Source organism: Ovis canadensis, chromosome 6, assembly GCF_042477335.2.
Source record: "Ovis canadensis isolate MfBH-ARS-UI-01 breed Bighorn chromosome 6, ARS-UI_OviCan_v2, whole genome shotgun sequence".
NCBI classification, from domain to species: domain Eukaryota; kingdom Metazoa; phylum Chordata; class Mammalia; order Artiodactyla; family Bovidae; genus Ovis; species Ovis canadensis.
This window is the reverse complement of record NC_091250.1, coordinates 131,903,095-131,922,011: the sequence shown is the minus strand read 5'-3', so window position 1 is coordinate 131,922,011 and position 18,917 is coordinate 131,903,095. Positions and strand designations below refer to the sequence as shown.

The following is an 18,917-nucleotide window of genomic DNA, read 5'->3' as shown; positions in this document are numbered from 1 at the left end:
TGACCGCCCGTTCTCGGCCTCCAGGAATGCTGTGGCTTCAGTGCCCCCAGACCTTTGCTTGGTGTGAGCTCTCCCCAACCCTGTTCCCTGCGGGTGTGGAGTGTGGAGCCGTTAAAGAGGTGATGTGCGTCTGTAGATAGTCCGACGACTATCGGACTTGCATTCTTGGAGCGAGCTGTGCTGAGTCAGGGAGGGAGCCAGCTACCTTCTGTGGGCTGCTCCGGACTTCCTCCCCACGTTGCGCTGTGCCCCGTCCGCTGACCCCGACGGGCTGCATCAGTGGGCTCCTGTGCCCTCGGGTGGGGGGAGCCCAGCAGGAGATCAGGGGAGAGGGGAGCGTGAGATTGGGCTGCTGGTTTCCCTGGCTCCCTCTTCTGGGATGACCTCAGGGTTACAGGTTGGATTGTGTCCTCCCCAGGTTCATAGACTGGAGTCCGAACCCCCAGGACCTCAGAATGTGACCTGATTTGGAAAGAGGGTCTTCGGAGAGGGGGTCACATTAAGATGAGATCGTCGCAGTAGGCCCTGATCCAATATGACTGTGTTCCCGTAAGAAGGGAAGTCATGCTCACAGAGACACACATGGGAGGAAGGTGATGTGAAGAGAAGCAAGGGGGAGACGGCCATCCACGGGTGAGGCCGGAGGCCCGAGCAAGTCCTCACGATGGCAGGAAGGACCCAGCCCTGCTAACATCCTCATCTTGGACTTCGGGCCTCCAGGACAGTAGACAATTTCTGTTGGTTAAAGCCCCAGTCTATGGTGCTTTTTGGAGTAGGAAATGGCAACCCACTCCGGTGTTCTTGCCTGAAGAATCCCAGGGACAGAGGAGCCTGGTGGGCTGCCGTCTATGGAGCTGCACAGAGTCGAACACGACTGAAGCGACTTAGCAGCAGCAGCAGCAGCTGTGGTGTTTTGTTCTGTATCCCAGCAAAGGGTGCACCCAGATCCCTTACCCAAAGGTCACAAGGTGTCGATCATGCCCCTTCGTGGTTCAGGGACCCCACCCCCAGGTCTTGAGGCAGTTGCCCGTCTCTCTAACTAGCCCAGGGCTACACAATCACAGCGGGCTTCCCTGGTGGCTCATACGGTAAGGAATCTGCCTGCAATGCAAGAGACGTGGGTTCAATCCCTGTGTCAGGAAAATCTCCTGGAGAAAGGAATGGCAACCCACTCCAGTATTCCTGCCTGGAGAATCCCATGGACAGAGGAGCCTGGCGGGCTACAGTCCATGGGATTGCAAAGAGTCGGACACAACCGAGCGACTCACACACACACACATACAGTCACCACCTCTGGTGGTTCCCTCCAAGGCCACAGCTTTGTAAGCAGATCCTCTCTGAATTGTCCTAACACGTCAGCAGCTGGGACCCTGGCTGACACACACCGACCTTTTTAGCAGCTTCTTCAGAATTTGCTTTTATTGTGTTTAGCGTTTTGCATTTATGTTTTCGAGTGAGATTGGCCTGTAATTTTCCTTTCTTACGCTTTGAATGACTGTCTGCAGGGCTTCCCTCAGACCTCACAGAGTGAGTTTAAGAGACTGCCCCTTCTTTCCCGGTCCACCGGAGGGCTGTAGACAGCCAGTCGTCCGTTCCCCCAGAGTTTGGTAGCATCTCCTGAGATCCCTGGCCCTGTTCTCTCTTTCTTCTTTCTTTATGGGCTCTGCTGGGTCTTTGTTGCCTCAAGGGCTCTTCTCTGGCTGTGGTCCCCGGGCTCTAAAGCACGGGCTTAGTGGTCGCGGTTCCCGGGCTCCACTGCTCTGTGGCGTGTGGGATCTTCCCAGATCAGGGATGGGACCCATGTCTCCTGCGCTGGCAGGCGGAGCCTTTACCACTCGGCCGCCAGGGAAGCCCCCCGGTGTCTTATTTACGGGATGATGTTTAACTACTGAATCATTTTTTTCGTAGTTTGGGGCTTGCTGGGAATTCTGTTTCTTCTTGAGCTAGTCTAGGAGGCTGCACTTTGGTGAGTTTCTGTCCACGTGTCCACGTTCATCGCCACAGCATCGCTCATGCTGTGCTCTCCGCGTGTCATCTCACACGTATTGTTGGCTATTTCCTGTCAGCACTTGGAAGGTATTCCGCTGGCTTCTGTTCCTACTGTTGGGAAATCTGCTTTAAATGGAATCGTGGGGACGTCCCTGGCGGTCCAGTGGTTAGGACTCCGCGTTTCCGATGCAGGGGGCACAGGCTCCCTCCCTGGTTGTGAAAGTAAGATCATACAATCCATGTGGCCAAAAAAGAAAAAATCGAATTGTGGATTCTGTTTCTTCTGACATCACTTTCCCCTGTGATGCTCAGCGCGTGAGTGTTCGTCTCCGACGTGCTGTGCTCTCACTCAGGATGCGCGGGGGGGGGGGGGGGGGCCTCTCTCTGTCTCCTTGTGCCTGCTGTGTGCCGACCCCTGCTCAGCTTGGACGCTTGCTGGTGCCCTTGGCCGTGGTAACTCGGGGTCCAGGCTCCTCCTCTGCAGAGTCTTCCAGTGTCGCACGAGGCTTGGAGTCTGCCACAGACACTCGGTATCAGACTGCTCTGGTGTCACAGCTCAGTTCACTTCAGTCGCTCAGTCGTGTCCGACTCTTTGTGACCCCATGGACTGCAGCACGCCAGGCCTCCCTGTCCATCACCAACTCCCAGAGCTTGCTCAGACTCATGTCCATTGAGTCAGTGACGCCATCCAACCATCTCATCCTCTGTCGTCCCCTTCTCCTCCTGCCCTCAATCTTTCCCAGCATCAGGGTCTTTTCAAATGACTCAGCTCTTCACATCAGGTGGCCAAAGTACTGGAGTTTCAGCTTCAGCATCAGTCCTTCCAGTGAACAGCCAGGACTGATCTCCTTTAGGATGGACTGGTTGGATCTCTTTGCAGTCCAAGTGGCTCTCGAGAGTGTCACAAATGATACCCAAACTCGTGACGCATAGGCAGCCATGTACTCAGCTCGCGATGCTGGGCCTGTCGGTCCCTGGCTTTGCTCACGGGGTGGTTCTCGTGGCCCGGGTTGTATGTGGGTCATCGGTGGGTCTTAGGTGGTTCTGCCCTTGGGGGCTGACTGGCTTTTGCCTGGGGTGGCAGGGTGACTGGGACACACATCTGCTGTCATCTGGCAGGCTACCTTGGGCCCATTCACGTGGTGGAGGCCGGGCTCAAAAGAAAGAGTGGATGTGAGTGTCCCCGTTGCATTTCACTCGTCAAAGCTGGGGTAGACAGACGCACCCCAGCTCTCAGTGGAAGGAGGTCACATGTCAAGGGGCGTGCAGGCCAGAGACGCTGTAGTGTTTTCAATCTTCCATGCTCTCTGTACCCGTCTGCTGGGACTGCTGGGACAGAAGGCCACAGGTGGGGGAGCTCATGTGATAGACATTCATTTTCTCGTGGTTCTGGGGGTGAATTCACGACCCAGTGAGGTGGGTTTCTGGGGAGACTCCCCTCCACGCCTTCCTGCTGTTGTCCTTACGTGGCCTTGCCCTGTGCACGTGCTGAGACACACACAGAAAGAGAGAGAGAGAGCTTCTCCCTCTACTTAAAAGGCCGCAGTCCTATGGGATCAGGGCCCCACCCTTAGGACCTCATTTGACCTTTGTTGCCTCCTTAGAGATCCTAGCTCCAAACACAGTCACCTTGAGGCTAGGGCCTCAACAGGTGGATCAGTGGGCACATAGGTGGGTCCATAACACCCTGTCTCACCACGTGGTGAATGAGGAGTGTAGGAGATTGCAGGGCTGGGAGGTGGCGGTCATCACTCTGCTGGCCACAGCTCCTTCATGTGGCCCCGCCTACCTGGGGGGAGCTGGGACCTGCAGGGGCGACGCAGGGAGTCACCAGGGTGGAGTCAGGGAGTGTTTGCCACGATCAGCTGCTGCGTGTTCTTCTCCAGCCTCACTGAGCAGCTGGAGACACGAGGCGAGGCAGCCCGTCCCCAGTCCCCACGTCCTCTCGTGTTTGTAAACCTCATGATCACCCTGAAAGACGCTCACACACGTCCCCTCATTCAGGCGTGTGCTTAGCTGCTCAGTCGTGTCTGACTCTGCCAGCCGGTGAACTGCAGCCCGCCAGGCTCCCCTGTCCATGGGATTCTCCAGGCAAGAATACTGGCGTGAGCGGCCATTCCCATCTCCAGGGGATCTTCCCGACCCAGGGATCGACCCTGGGCCTCCTGCGCTGCAGGCAGATCCTTGAGCCACCAGGGGTCCTTCAGGAGCCCATCATCACAACGTCGGGCCGGGAGAGGAAACAGGCCAGAGAAGTCGTGCGACAGTTAAAGTTCACTTGGCTGTCGAGTGTCAGGTGCCACGTCGGGCGGCAGGTCCCGCGGCTGCAGAGCCACTGGTGGGGTGACCGTGCCCTGTGGCCACGGGGTCTGGCCGTGGTGGCAGTGTCCTCGGCAGTGACGTCCAGCAGCAGCGCCCGCGGCTGTGTGATCAGCCGGCTCTGCCCCATGGTGGTGGTGGGCTTCTTGGAAGCCCGTGGCCTACGGCTGTGGAGGCCGGCCGGGCAGTGGTGCAGAGCTGGGGTGGCGTCGGGTCTCCGGAGCATGGCTGTGTCCCCCGCCTCCTGCAGCTCCTGCTGCTGATCCCTGCCTGCCCTGGGTTCCACCTGAGGCCTGACGATCTTCCCACAGATTCCTTCCCACTTCAGTGACCAGAGTCAGCTTCTGCCACTTGCTACCAGCGACTCTGGTGCCACAGCTGAGGGAACTGTCTGAGTCTGCTTAGGCAGCTATGACAGAAACAACAGATGCGGTTCTCAACAGCTGCTGAGGCCGGAAGTCAGAGATCAGGGTGCCAGCCTGGTTGGGGTCTGGGGTGGGGGCCCTCCTCCGGGCGTGCAGATGGCTGCCTCTGGCTGTGTCCTCAGGGTGGGTGGGGAGAAAGATCACGTCTTCTCACGAGGACTCTAATCCTGTCCTGGGGACTCCTCCCTCACGACCTTATCACCCCCCAAAGACCCTGCTTCTTCGTACCACCCCCTTGGGGTTGGGCTTCAACGAGAATTCGGGGGCTGAGGACACAAGCATGATTCACAGCAGGAGCTTAGCAACGAGAGGCCAGGGTCCCCCCGCCCCAGGTCCAGAGCGAGCCAGGCTGGGAGGCGGTCCCGCCTCTCAGTCGCTGGCGTTGGGTGGGGGGCAGCGGGCGGTGGGCGGTGTCTGTTCCCACAGCAGCCCGCGTTTTCTGGGGCCCGTGTGGGAGCAGGTGCAGCTGCCGGGCGTGGTAGGAGCCTGGGTCGGGGCCAGTGCTGCGGAATGCGGCAGGGCATCGCCCCTCCCTGCGGAGATGAGCACGTGCCAGGCGCCTGGGGCGGCAGATGTGCTGGTGGCCCCCAGCGCCACTCGGCTCGCTGCCGGCTGTCCTGGGGCAGCGGCTGGGGGGCCTGAGATGAGCGGGCAGCTGCCCTGCAGTGGCGGTGCCCCTGGAGGAGGGGAGAGTGAGGTGCCTCCTGGGCCTGGGATGACCCTGCTCCGCATCGCACCCTGGGCACGCATTCCCGGGACATTCAAACCGAGCTCATCGCCCCCACCCAGGGCCCTGCCTTCTCATATTCCCAGGGACAACAGGGATGGGGTGCACAGAGAGGACGGACTTGGCCCTCTCTGTGCGCAGCATGGTGATGGCTGAGCTGGGACCCCAGCCCAGCGGTCTTCCCGCCCGTGCGGCCCCCATGCTCTGCTCAGGGCTCAGCCAACTGGGGTCAGTCCTGGAGGTGCCTGCGGTTCTGAGTGTTAGATCCTCCACTGTGAGAGGCAAGACCTGGACGGGATGACGACACGCATCCGCGTTCCTACCTGTGCGGACTTCAGGGTAACGACACCACAGAGCCTTCCCCCTTCCTCCCGACCAGATCCTCAGCTGCCTCAGGGTGGGACCCCGGCTAGGGCACACTGCTTCTCTTTGCTTTTCAGAGTGCCGGCCTGTCTTTGCCACTGGCCCCGGGGCCTCGTCGATGCTCCTAAAGGCGTGAGTGTTGGAGGTCGTCTCAGAAACGGGGGCTGAAGTCTGAGAAGTGGACCCACCTGGGTTCCCAAAGAACCTGGGCAGCTGACCAGGGGATGTGGGCGGAAGGACGGAAAACCCGAGGCTCAGAGCTCCCCCGCTGCAGTGGGGGCTCTCTCACGGGCTTTTACGGAGCAGCCTGGAGGGATGGACCTCCCCAACCCTAGCAGCCAGTGGCGGGGCGTGTAGGTCTGGGACCAGACTCAAGACTGGGGCACTGTGGCCCCACTAACCGCCGGGAGCAGTCTGCACCAAGGTCCTTGCTGCCAGGGGACAGGAATGAACCTCCCCATCCTCCTGCCTACGGAGCAGGGGTGGTCTGAGGGGTTGGAAGGGAGCAGGGAGCAGGCAGGAGAGCTGGGTTGGAGAGTGAGGCGACGTCCTGGCCAGAGCTGACTGTGGTCCGTGGTGTCCGGTGACAGCTCAGTGGTGGTGGGAGGGACAGGTGCGCGAGGGTGAAGCCAGCTTAGAGGAAGGCACACTGGCAAACGGGGGCCCACCCGGGGCGGATGCCTCTTCCGGGGGTCGTTTCCTTTGCTTTCGGAAGGGGGGACCCCCTCCCCAGCCAACCCCACCGGGGTGAGCAGCGTCGGAGCCCCAGGATCCGAGCCTCGGCAGCGCGCAGTCCCAGAGGGCAGGGCGCTCAGGTGGCCCCAGGTGCCCGGGGGGCGCATCGCCCAGGCCGGGCGCGGGTGGGGCAGGACCGGCGGGCTGGCACCTCGGCCCCGCCCGCCGCGTGCGCCGCCCCGCCCGCCGCCCCGCCGGCCGGCGCACGGCGCTCGCGGAGCTATTTTGAAAGTGACCCTGGGCCGGGCGGCCCGCGGGGCGGCGGGCGGGGCGGCGGGGCGCGGGGACCATGATAGAAGATGACCGAGGCGGCGCTGGTGGAGGGCCAGGTCAAGCTGCGGGACGGCAAGAAGGTCGGGGCCGCGGCGGGCGCGGGGCGGGGCGCGCGCGGGCGGCGGCTCACGCTCCCTCTGTCCCCGCAGTGGAAGACTAGGTGGCTGGTGCTGCGCAAGCCTTCGCCGGTGGCAGGTGAGCGGGCGCGGGGCGCCGGCGCGGGGTCGGGGGGGCCCGCGCTCGCGCGCGATCGGCCGCCGGCGGCCTCCTGCGTGCGCCCGGTAGGCCCGGAGCGCCGGCCAGCTCGCCCGAAATAGCCGGCGGCGGGCGCCCCGGGGCGAGGGCTGTAACCGGAGAGCGCCCCGGCCTCGGCCTGCGGGGACCCTCCCGGCGCCCCGACTCGGCCTGGAGCCCCTACGTCGTCTCAGACCCCAGATCCCTCGGCCGACCCCGCCTTGGCAGGAGGGCTGACCAGACCTCAGAGGGACCTGGTGGGGTTGAGGGGGTTAGGAGACCGGAGGGCTGAAAGGGCCTGAGCCTGTTCTGGCCCCCTCCCCCATCGCGACAGGGAGCATCCCAGTAAGTCCCCGCCCAGTGGGGACTGAGCTGTGTCACTGACCCCAAATCCAGATGGGGTGTCCGGCCGGATTGACCCCAGGCGCCATCCCCTCCCCTTGCCCAGGTGGAGCTGAGGCCTGACCGCCCTGGAACAGAGAGAGGGGAAAGAGACCTCCTCTGGGGATGTGTCCTGGGAACCCCCCCAGTCCCAGCTCCCTGGGAGGAGGCTGGACGGGCACGTGGAGCTGGGCATCTCCAGCCTCGGTCCTCAGTGAGCGGCGGCGACCCGGAGGCTCTGGGCCGGTTGGCTGCAGCTGTTCCCGGAGACAGGTGCCCTGGAGCTGGCCCAGGCCCCCCAGGGGTCTGTGTGCACTGCTGGGGGTGTGTGTGCACGCTGCCTCACACGTGCGAGGCTGTCGGTCTTCCGGCACGCCTGGGGGTGTCTGGCAGTTCCCAAGGAGCTCCCCTCCTCATCCATTGGCCGAGCCGGCTCTGGGAGCAGCACAGTTGCGGTTGCGGGGCAATGGCCTGTGTTTGGCCTTGGACACACTCTCCTCCTACCTGGAACTCAGCGTACCCACCAAGGGGCCTGAGCCCTGCACCCGCTTCACTGAGCTCACCCGTCTCGCAGGCCCAGCCCCGTGCCTGGTGCTGGGGGATCCTAGTCCCAGGGAGCTCAGGGAGGCCTGGCGGGGCTAGGGACTGGGAGGCAGTGGGATCCCCGCACTGGCCAGGCTGTGGATGGTCAAGGTGGGCACAGGCGGTGTTGACGGAGCGGGCAGGGGCTGGCTGGGGCCCGGGGCGGGGGCTGCTTGCAGGGAGGCTGATGAGCTAGGGCCTGTGCGGGCCTCTGGGGAAGGTGACCCACCGGAGCGCAGCCCCAGGCGGGCCTCGTCCCCCTTGCTGGGGCGGGTGGTGATGTGCAGCCCCTGGTGGTGGGTGTCGTGTCTGTATCCTAGAGAGCTCGGTGAGGTCTGTGCCCTGGCCGGGCCCGGCAGACACACCTGTACGCCGGGGCCCTCTGGCACCGGCTCCTCACCGCCACAGATTTTGAGTCTATAAGTGGACTTGTGGCTGTCGAGCCTTTCTTGGGTCTTTCCACACGCAGCCCTGCGGGAGGGGAGCTTGCCACGGGCCTAAGCGGAGGGAAGAGCCGCCTCTCCAGGGCGCCAGGGCGGCGGGGCTGGAGGGGATGTGCCCAGAGAAGAGGGTTAGGCGCTCCAGGCAGGACCTGGCCTGGGGACTGGGCGGGAGGGGACTGGGCTGGAGGAGGGTCCATGTGCCCCTCTGGGTTGCTGTCCGTCGTGAGCCCTGCGCCCCACGTCCTGGTCCCCAGAGTCTCGGGACCCCCACTGTGGTCCCCCATCCGGTCCAAGGATCTGTCCCCACTCTCCTGTCTCTCCTCCCGGCCCTTAGCCGATGAGCCGGCCCCTCTCCGGCTCGCTGGGGGCCTGGCTGTGAGGGGTGCAGCTGCCTGGTCCCCCTTATCCTGAAGACCGGCTCCCTCGGTGGACCTGGGTGGGGGGCAGGCCCGTGCATGTTGGGGTCTCACTGCGGAGACTCCCTAGATCCCAGCTGCAGCAGAAGGGAGTCTGGGAACGAGAGGAGGGGCCGCCCTGCCTGCTGTTCGTGAAGACCCCAGGGCTCTTGCTTTTAGAAATCATTTCCCTCCCAGGTGGGCCCAAGGGAAGCAATAGAGGGTGTTGGAGACTCTGGGCAGGTGGGGGACACAGAGTGCCCCTCTCCACTTGGTCCCTTCTCTGCTGTTTGCGCTTTGTTTTAATCAAGACCACTTATGCTCGTAATAAAGTTTAGGTAATCAGAGGGAGGGGAACTACTATGGGCAGAGGGGACGGTCTTTACTGAAGCTTCAGTGAGAACTGCCCCTAGGGGTCCCCATCTCTGTCCTGGCCCGAGGATTCCTGTCTGGGTCCTTTCCCCGGGCCAGGCCCCCGTGAGAGGAGGGCGGTGTGGCCCACCCCGGCTGGCCCTGGGCAGCCTCTCTCTGCACCTCCCTGGATCGAGGCTCAGGATGCTGGGAGATGCTCTCCTGTGATTGGGCTCTGGAGGGTGGCCCACCCATGGGCGAGGCGTGCAAAGGGCTTCGAGCAGCCAAGGCAGCTCCCCAGGCACTGGCTCCGAGGGCCCTGCTGCAGGGACTCCCGTGTGCACTGCCGGGCCCGCGTTATTCTGCCCAGAAAAGCCGGCAGGAGGGACCCTGAGTCCTGGAGTAGGCAGGGCCTTATAGACAGCGGGGCTGAGAGCTGGTGACCCAAGGGCTCTGGCCCTAGCTGAGTGGGTGTGGTCTCCTGACTCCTCCCCCGCCCCCCACTGTGTGCTCCGCCCTTCGGCCAGCAGGGTGTCCACGCCCCTCTCCTGTCCTGGGGAGGGCCGCTATCTACGCTCCCTCCTGGTGCTGAGTTCCTGGAGGGCAGGGGCCCTGACTCAGTCTCACAGGTGATGCTGGGGCTGGGGCCTGCCAGAGGACACAGACTGGGAGCCCAGCTGCTCTCAGCAACACCTGGGTCCTGCGGACAAGCACAGGAACAGGGTCCTTGGGGCACGTGCTCCCTAAGCCCACTGAGCTTCCATCCCACCAGCCTCCACCCCACCCCATGCAGTGGCGGCCCCGCTGAGGTGGGCACATTTCAAGAGGGGGGTCGGGGGGCGAGGGGGGCGGGGGAGGGAGGGAGAGGGTGCTCCCAGGTGGTGACGCCCAGGAGGGTCCTGCTCTGGCCCCACCTTCTGGCCTGGGACCAGCCGTGTCCCCCGGGAATGGGTGTCCTATCTCAGTCCTGGGGTTGGGTCAGCCCCCAAGCATGGGCTGAGAGTAGAAACCAGCCTTCTGGTCCCCATGGACCCTTGACACAGAGGACCAGGCTTCCTGCAGCCCCTGGGTCCACCCAGGAGTCGGAGTACCCTGGATCAGGTCTGGCTTCTGCTCTGACCAATTGCATGACGAGAGTGACACAAGGGCTTGCAAGGTAATCCCTGCAGAGGGTGGATGGGCAGCGGGTTTGCAGGGGGCCCAGGGCCCTGACCGCTCCTGCTGCTGCCCTTATGCTGAGCCCGCGAAGCCCCCTGGAGCCCATGAAGCCCCCTTGCACCCCACGAAGCCCCCTGGCACCCCACGAAGCCCCCTGGCACCCCACGAAGCCCCCTGGAGTCCCGTGAAGCCCCCTGGAGCCCACGAAGTCCCCCGGAGTCCACAAAGCCCCCCAGAGCCCGCAAAGCCCCCTGAGCCCACGAAGTCCTCTGGAGCCCACGAAGCCCCTTTGCACCCTGTGAAGCCCCCTGGAGCCCCGTGAAGCCCCCCGGAGCCCTGCAAAGCTCCCCGGAGCCCCACGAAGCCCCCTGGAGTCCCACGAAGTCCCCTGGAGCCCCGCAAAGCCCCCTGGAGCCCCACAAAGCCCCTGGAGCCCCGCGAAGCCCTCTGATGCCCCACGAAGCCCCCTGGAGCCCCCCCAGGAGCCCTGCGAAGCCCTGTGGCACCCTGCACACGCACACGGTGGGCGCACTCTCCCCCTGAATTGAATCAGCAGCAGGCCTGGGCCTGTGTCCGGAGGCCCGTGGGTCAGGCGGCCTGGGGCCCTGGCAGGCAGGCCTGGTCAGCAGCCCCCAGCCCCAGCCCTCAGGCGGCCCCTGGGTCCATTGCCCAGCGCCTCTGCGGAAGGCACAGCCCAAGGTCACCATGACCGGCGAGGACTGAACCCCACAGCACTGCTCCGGCCGTGTCCCCGTGGGTGGGCGCCTGCCTGTCTCCCCTGCCGGTTCCGTCCTCCCTGCCAGCCCCCCGCCCCCACGAGGCCCACGGCTTCCCGGCTGCCCCCCCAGGCGCTCAGCCCCGGGCCGTAAACGCCTCCGGGGGCCCATGACTCCCGTGGTTATTTTTACATCTTCAGGCGCCTGTGTCCAGCTGCCTGCGTGCAGGCCGCCTGGCGTCCCTTGGGCCTCTTGAGCTCGTGTGTCTGCAACAGAAACCCCACCCACCTTGCTGCCCCCTCTTCTGCCCAGGTACCCCCCTGCCCCCATCCAGAATCATCCTCTTCTTTCCTTTCCCTCAACCCTGCCTCTGCCCACAAGGGGTCCCGTGAGCTGGCCGGCCTCTGGCAGGGGGAAGGCCCTGCCCACTGTCACCGTGGTTACTGCAGAGCCTGGGCCCCTTTCCTCTGCCCAGCCTAGCCGGCAGCTCCCCTGTTGCACTGTGCCCATTCTCTGCACGCAGCCAGCCTGGGCCTGTTTGGTGACAGCTCTCAGGCCCCCGTGAGCTGGGATGAGGCCTCGGCCTGGCTCAGCAGGCCCACCCGGCTGGACCCCACCTGCGTCTCAGATGGCTCTTCCCCACCTGCATGCTGGCCTCCAGGCTTCTGCATTAGCTGTTCCCTCTGGCACAATGCTGTTCCCTGCGTGCTGCCCCTCGGGAGTCTGTGTCCCGTCTGGGAGGCCCCGAAACAGCTGCTGGCGTCAGGTGCCCGCTACGGGCCCCTGAAGAGCACGTCCTCAGGGTTTGCTTTTTTGTCCAGCTTTTCCACGTTCTGCCCATCTCCCCTCTTGGGTTTCGGCTGCACAGAAGCCAGGCCGTGTCCCCAGGTCCCTGGGCCACTCATGAGCAGAGTGAACCGGACTTAGCGCTGCGAGGGAGGCCGTCGGGGGGGACGGAAAAGGAGGTGGGGTGGGCTCCGAGGGGCCCCAGCGGGCATCTTTCAGCGGCCCTTTCGGTGAGCAGGGCCGCTGGGCCTTTGCCTTTTCTGCACCAGGAACCTGCCCCCTGCCCCTGGCCGGGCTCAGTGCAGGCGGGTGTAGGAGGCCAGGGTGGGCGCTCATGGTCCACAGGCAGACCCTCCCCAGTGTTTTGCGGTGATGGGACGGTGCCTGGCTCCCGGCCGAGGTCCCTGCTGGCTGGCCTGTGGCTGAGGGCCTCTGCATGCCCAGCCGAGGCTGTGTTAGTGCCTCGACTCTGCGGAGCTCTCATTTGAAGGTAGAGGCTCATGAGCTGGGGAGAGGGGGTTATCTCTGGCTACAGGCGAGGGGCGGTCCCCACCGCGGTGCCCACGCACAGAGTGTGTGTGCACGTGTGCATGCGAGCGAGCAGGTGTGCGTGTGGGAGCACGCAGGCGCACGAGACCGAGTGTGTGTGTGTCTGTGTGTGGACCACCTCGTTTCGTCTTCCCACCCTGGTGGCGGCCCCTCTCTGCCTCCCTTTAGCACCGCCGCCCTGGCCCACTCCACCCCTGCCTGAGCCACCCCTTCCAGGCCGCCCTCCAGGCCCTGTGGGCAGCTTCAGCTCCCGCCCCCAGGGTCCTGGTGGCTCCAGGCCTGGTGGCTCCAGGCCCGGTGGCCGCCTGGCTGAGGCTGGCTGCTGTGAGCGGGGTCCTCGGGCCCACGGGGCCTGGCATGGAGATGAAGTGGGCACCCCGGGTGCAGGGTGGGAAGGCTGGCGGCACTCCCTCACTGGTGACCGGGAGACCTCGCTCGCTGGCCTGGTGTGAGGGGTGCGGCACTGGGTGCTCGTGGCGGGGGGCCCCGGCCGGACTGGGCAGCCTGTGTGGGCCCCTGCATCCTCCACGCGTGTGTCCCGGGCCGTCAGGCCGCTGCACCCTGGAGGCTCGGGCGCTCTCGCCCGGGTGCAGAGCAGCTGAGACCCGCTTTGTTTCAGGTCCCAGACCTGAGAATTGCCGTTTCCCTGGCTCCTGTTCCTTCAGCAGCTTCTCACTAAGCAGCACTCTCTATAGGATGGGTTTTAAAGATAGGATCCCTTTATGGCTGGAGTGATGGGGGGGAGGGGGTGGGGCAGCTGCTGGGCCGGGGTCCCTCCCAGCCCCAAGCTTGCTGCCCTTCCCCTGGGCCGCGTCCTGCCCCAGCTCGTGGGAGACCGCGGCGGGGTCCGGGGGTGACTCCTCCACCACCACCGTCACCAGGCTGTGGCTTCGGGCGGCTTCCACTGGGGAGAAGGTGGGGCTCGGCACACAGCCATGTCCGCTCCCCCGCCGTTTACGTTCATATTGAAAAAGGGTACGAGTGACCCGCCTGGTGTCTCAGCTTCCTGGGGCTGCGGTAACAAAGTGTCATAAACCCAGGGGCTCGAGACAAGAGAGATGTGCTCTCTCCCTGTCCTGGAGCCTGGAAACCCACACTCAGGGTGTTGGCAGGGCCACGTGCTTCTGCGAAGGCGCCGGGGCGCGCTCTCCCGCCTGCTCGGGCTCCTGGGCTCATGGGCACGTCGCTCCGTGACTTGTCTTCTCATGGCCTCTCCTCTGTGTGTCGATGTCTCCCCTCCCGTCTCTTACGAGGACTCTCATCTTTAGATTTGGGGCCCCCTTGGACAATCCATCAAGATCCTTAACCTGACTACATCTGCACAGACCCTTTCTCCAAACGAGGGCGTGTCTGCAGGTTCTGGGAGTCAGGACGTGGACACGTTTTTTTGAGGGCATCCCCATTTACCCCGCCGCAGACAGCTGAGGGCACAAGTCTATTCTCAAATCTCTGTAAGGAGCAGACTGTGAGCTGATTTTAGGCAGAGCCAGGATCCAGGGAGACTGGATAGGCCGGGGGAAAAGGGTCTCGGGGACGCATGTTGGCTCTGGCACACAGGTCCCCAAACCAGCCTTGCAAGGGCAGGCGACCTCCCCCGTGACAGCAGGGGGCATCAGGGAGCCGTGGGGCAACCCAGGGGCCCTTGTGGCCAGCCGGACTCCAGACCGAGAATCGGCAAATCCGGGGCCTGAGCCAAATCCGCCCCGTCTCTTGCTTCTGTGATGAAGTGTTGTCGGAGCACAGCCATACCTGTGCGTGTGGTCTCCGGCTGCTTTTGCAGTTAAGAAGCTGTGACAGGGACCTCCCGGGGGGCCGAGCAGCGAAGACTGCACACTCCCAGCGCAGGAGGGGCGGGTTCGATCCCTGATGGGGGAGCTAGCTCCCACAGGCCGCAGTGAAAGATCCCGAAGATCCTGCCTGCCACTGCGAAGATCAGAAACCCCAGGGCTGCAGCTAAGACCCGGCACAGCCAAATAAATAAATAACGAACAGAAAAAACTGTGACAGAGACTGCGTGGGCCACACAGCGGAATATGGTTACTGTCTGACCTCTCCCAGGAAGGTTTACGGACCCTGCTCTTGGCTACATCATAGGGAGCATAACTCCTGAAACAAAGGAGGTGACAGCCTTGCTCTGCCTTTGCTGGTCAGGCCACGACCGAAGCAAACAGTCTTTCCTGGGATAGAAGGGCCTCACCCTCAGCGGTGCTGGGTGGCTGGACTGTCGCAGCAGAAGAGGACCGCCTTCGCGAGCTCGCCTTCCAGGGTGGGGAGCGTGACGGGAGACGGGACAGCCAGCCGCGCGGCGACACCAGCGGGAGAGGCCGGCCTTGCCAGGGGGGAGCAGCAGGAGGTGCTGGGCGTGTCTGGGGAGCAGCCTGGTGTGGGTGGCAGGGCTGTGCTCACGCCGGGCTCCCGTCCGCGGCTGCGCCGGTGTCCACGCGCTTCTTTGCTGGGAGTCTCTCTGTGCTCACGGCCTCCCCAAGCTTTCTCCTCTTGAGCCTCTGGTGACACTTGGGGGGCATTTCCATAACAACATGTGCCCTTTATGCCTCCCGAGTAATTTATCTCTGGGCTGGGCCGTGCGTTTCCAAGGAAGCTGTGTTCTGGAGAGAACATGCCCGAACCCTCGGGTGGCAGGTGGGTTTCCGTGGGCTCTGGGGTTCTGTGTATTCTCCTGAGAATGAAAACAGCCTTGTTTTTTTTTTTTTTTTCCCTCACATAAGCATTTCAAACGCTAGGGACAGGGTCACAGATAGGAAGCGGAGCCCCCATCCCAGGCCTTGAGGTTTGTAAACAGGAGTTTGCTGGAGCCAGCCCGTCCCGCAGGCTGGTGTCCAGTCTGCCTGTGGCTGCGCCCCCACCTGACCGCAGCAGTGTGTGTCCAGGACACGCCGTCCGCCCTCTGTCTTCATGGGGCAGGGGTTGACGGCAGGCTCTCCGTCTGCTGGCCTAGCTGAGTGTGGAGTCAGGCTCTGGGGTCCGGGTGTCCCATGGGTCTGCAGGGAGGCGTTTCCAGTGTTGGGCAGGGCAGGGAAGTGCTCCAACCCGAGAGGTCCTCCAGTGCCTGCCCCCAGCCCTCTCCTGCCCTGACGAGAGGGCTCGTTCACTGAGCTCGGGGCCACCTCACACTCTAGCATCTAGGTGTTCACATCAGGTCCAGGACCCTCACCCTCAGCAGAAACCAGACTGTGGCCGGGTGGGGCGCGCCTGTGCTCAGGAGGGATGCAGGGGCCCTGGGCCGGGTGGGCGGGTCCCCGCCAGGGAGTGTCCTGAGCCCACTTCTGCCCGCGTGGCCCGTGGCCATGTGGGGTGGGGGTACCTTTTGCGCATGAGGGGCTGGAGGATCAGGGTGCCCGGAGCTTGCTGGGGGCAGGCCGTGCCTGGAGCCTGGGTCTCTGGGGTGTGGCAGGGGTGGTGCCGGGCACTTGGGGTGGTGGCCGCACTGACCCCCACCCCTGCGCCCCCTGCAGACTGCCTGCTGATGCTGGCCTACAAGGACAAGTCGGAGCGTGCCAAGGGGCTTCGGGAGCGTAGCAGCCTGACGCTGGAGGACATCTGCGGGCTGGAGCCCGGCCTGCCCTACGAGGGCCTGGCCCACACACTGGCCATCGTCTGTCTGTCGCAGGCCGTCATGCTGGGCTTCGACAGCCGCGAGGCCATGTGCGCCTGGGACGCCCGGATCCGCTACGCGCTGGGTGAGGGTGAGTGCGCCCGGGGCCCACGGGGATGGCCTCTGCCTGCCCTCAGGGGTCCCAGGGGGTCTCACTGCTGGGCTGCAGAGGCCAGGTCACAACTCCCAGTGCCTGCTGAGTGCCCTCTGGTCAGCCGTGATTGGGACAATGGTAGGTTCATGGGGGAGATGCCTCTTGAGCTCCCGAACTTGGCCACATCCGTGTGACCTGGGGGCCTTTAGCCCTATCGGGTGACTGCCTGACCCCAGAGCCCCGGGGAGGAGGAGCCAGCCCCCCTGAGCCCCACAAGGGGGGTGCAGGGTGCAGCATGGGGTGCTCTCGGGAGAAGGGCAAGACCCAGCCCCCCCCCCAGCTGCCCACCGGGCTGGTCGAGCAGAGGCGGGCCGGCCCCAGCTGAGTCATCAGAACCCATGGCTGGCATCTTCTATCGAAGTGCAGCTAGCTCGCAGGGCTGCGTCTGCTCCGGGCAGGCGGCGGGGTGGCTCGGCTGTGCGCGTGTGCGTGTGTGCACGTGTGTGTGCTTTCAGGTCCTCGTGCAGCACAGGCTACTGCAAGACCCCGAGCGTAGCTCCCTGTGCGCGTCCAGTAGGACCATGTTGCTTGCCTAACGTACACATAGCGGTGTGTACGGTTTAATCCCAAAGCCCCGCATTATCTCAAAAGCCACGATGTTTTAACACACTATTAAACAGTTAAAAATGAAAGCTCGAGGCCCATGATGAACAGAAATGTCAAAATCTTAAAGCGAAGCTGGTCTGTGAGCTGTCTTTAAACCTTCCCGTCCACATCTGCCCCAATGCCACAGCCAGCCTGGGCTTTGTTTAAGCTGTTTCACTCACCATGGACTTTCTGCACTGACTTTTTTGTTGTTTAAATCATCGTTAAAATATCACTGATCTTGGCCCCTGTTTTGCACCCTGAGTAAGGGGCCTCGCTCACCTCAGCCCAGCCCAGCTAGCGGTCAGCGGCTTGTCCCGCCTCCGGGAGCCCCTGGACCAGGCATCTAGGGTGGGGGATGTGTGTGGACGGCCCAGTGAGGGGGGCGCAGGGGCAGGAGGGAAGAGCCTTTTCCAGAAAGTTCTCCCGTTGGGGTTCCCGCCAGTTCAGCCTGGCTCAGCGCGTGACTCCTCTTCTGTGAGGGTTGGGGGTAGGGGAGTGGGCAGGGGCCTGGTGCAGAGGCAGCTGCTGCCCTGTCCTGGCACCTTAAATAGAAATCACCAGGACGCGGGGATGGGTTGTGGACCCCGGCCCCCTGGGGCCAGGCTGTGAGGGTCGGTCGCCCAGGGCCTGCTGCCCACCACGGGGGCTCGGGTGGGCTCAGGGAGGGAGGAGGAGGCAGGGCTGGGGCTGGCCCCTCGGCTTCGGGGTGGACACGAGTCTGGTGGGCACAGGCCGGGAGGCCGCCCTCCGCTTCTAGGCCTGGATGTTCTGGGATGCACCCCTCTTCCAAGGTCCTTCCGAGGCTGGGGCGGGGCTTGTGAGGCGAGAAGAGCTCACCACCGCCCTCCTGAGGGGCTTCAGGGGCAAAGGGCTGAGCGGAGGCAGAGAGGAGGTCTCGGGGAGCTAACTGTCATGCTCAGCGCCAGGGAGACCCTCTCACTGGAGCGGGGAGGGCCTGGGGTTTCCTGCGTGTCCCTGCAGCCGGGCTGGGACTCTCCAGAAGGGGCTGGAAGCTGGGCCTCCTAGGCCTCCATGTTCCCATCTTTGGAATGGGGCCACAGCAGCTGCACTGGGTGCAGCTGGTTTCTCAGAGGAGGCACCCAAGGCCTCGGACTTGCCAGCCGGGGCCCGTGTGCTTCTCCCGGAGCTCACTGGGGTTGGGCCAGCCTTGTTAGGGTGGGAGGTGGGGGCACTCAGGGCGGGCCCCCTTGGGACGGGACAGGGCGGGGCTCTGGCGCCGGGTGGCCCTGCCCTCGGGAGCTGACACCTGGGCTCCTGCTTCCTGGCTGCCGTCTGCTCCCAGCAACACTCTGTCGCCCCCGCCCTGCCCCAGTGCACAGGTTCCCCGTGATCGTGGCTCCGGGCACCAAGCTGGAGAGCGGCCCTGCCACCCTGCACCTCTGCAATGACATCCTCGTGGTGGCCAGGGACGTCCCCCCAGCCGTGGCGGGGCAGTGGAAGCTGTCGGACCTCCGGCGCTATGGGGCCGTGCCCAACGGGTTCATCTTTGAAGGCGGGACCAGGTGTGGATTCTGTAAGTACGTGGGCCGCGGGCTTGCTGGCCGGGCCGTGGCCCCAGAGCCGGGCATCCCGCTTGCCCTGGCCTCTCTTGGGCCCGCAGCTGCCTGCGGTCTCAAAGAGGCCGGCGCTTAGCCCCCAGCCCCGGCCGGAGGCAGGGGCTTGGGGCTGTGAGTGTGCACCCTCCCCACACGAAGTCAGTGCAGAGCCACCCGGGGGGCGGTTCAGGGCTCAGTCACAGGGCTTCAGAGCTGCTCAGCTGGGGAAAAAAGGGAACAGATATGTCCACTGAGTCTATGCTTAGTGGACACTTCGGCTCCCTGGGCCCTGAGCCCCCCACCCAGGCCGACGTCAGCAAGGAGGGCTGAATGCGGGGGCCCAGCAGTGAGCGGGGTGGTGCCCAGGGCTGAGGTGGTGTCCGAGGCCAGGTGAACGCTGCAGGGAGCTAGCCTCCAGCTGGGAGAGGCTCGGTGGGGGGAGTGCACAGGCCCTCGGGTGGAGAGTTCGGGGTGCAGGGCGGTGGGGGGTATGTTCCAGTGCCCCAGCCCGCTGTTCTCCCAGTGAAGGGGGCCGCTGTGGGCCTGCACTTGCTGCTGGGGGCGGGGACAGTCCCTCCCT

The 18,917-nt window shown here is 64.2% G+C and overlaps 1 protein-coding gene across 4 annotated transcripts in view; it reads left to right on the top strand.

The window, feature by feature from the left end:
* Nucleotides 1-6,444: 6,444 nt before the first annotated feature.
* DOK7 (docking protein 7) overlaps nt 6,445-18,917 on the top strand; it is a 35,070-nt gene continuing 22,597 nt past the window's right edge. Inside the window, exons 1-4 of one of the 4 annotated variants that reach the window (XM_069593281.1) lie at nt 6,458-6,570; nt 6,981-7,026; nt 15,900-16,130; nt 18,115-18,315. In XM_069593281.1, the coding sequence (XP_069449382.1) occupies nt 15,911-16,130; nt 18,115-18,315 (421 nt within the window). In that variant the 5' untranslated portion in view covers nt 6,458-6,570; nt 6,981-7,026; nt 15,900-15,910. Of the gene's footprint in view, nt 6,571-6,620; nt 6,912-6,980; nt 7,027-15,899; nt 16,131-18,114; nt 18,316-18,917 lie in introns of those variants that run through there. The other 3 variants (XM_069593280.1, XM_069593278.1, XM_069593279.1) reach the window with 3 other exon arrangements.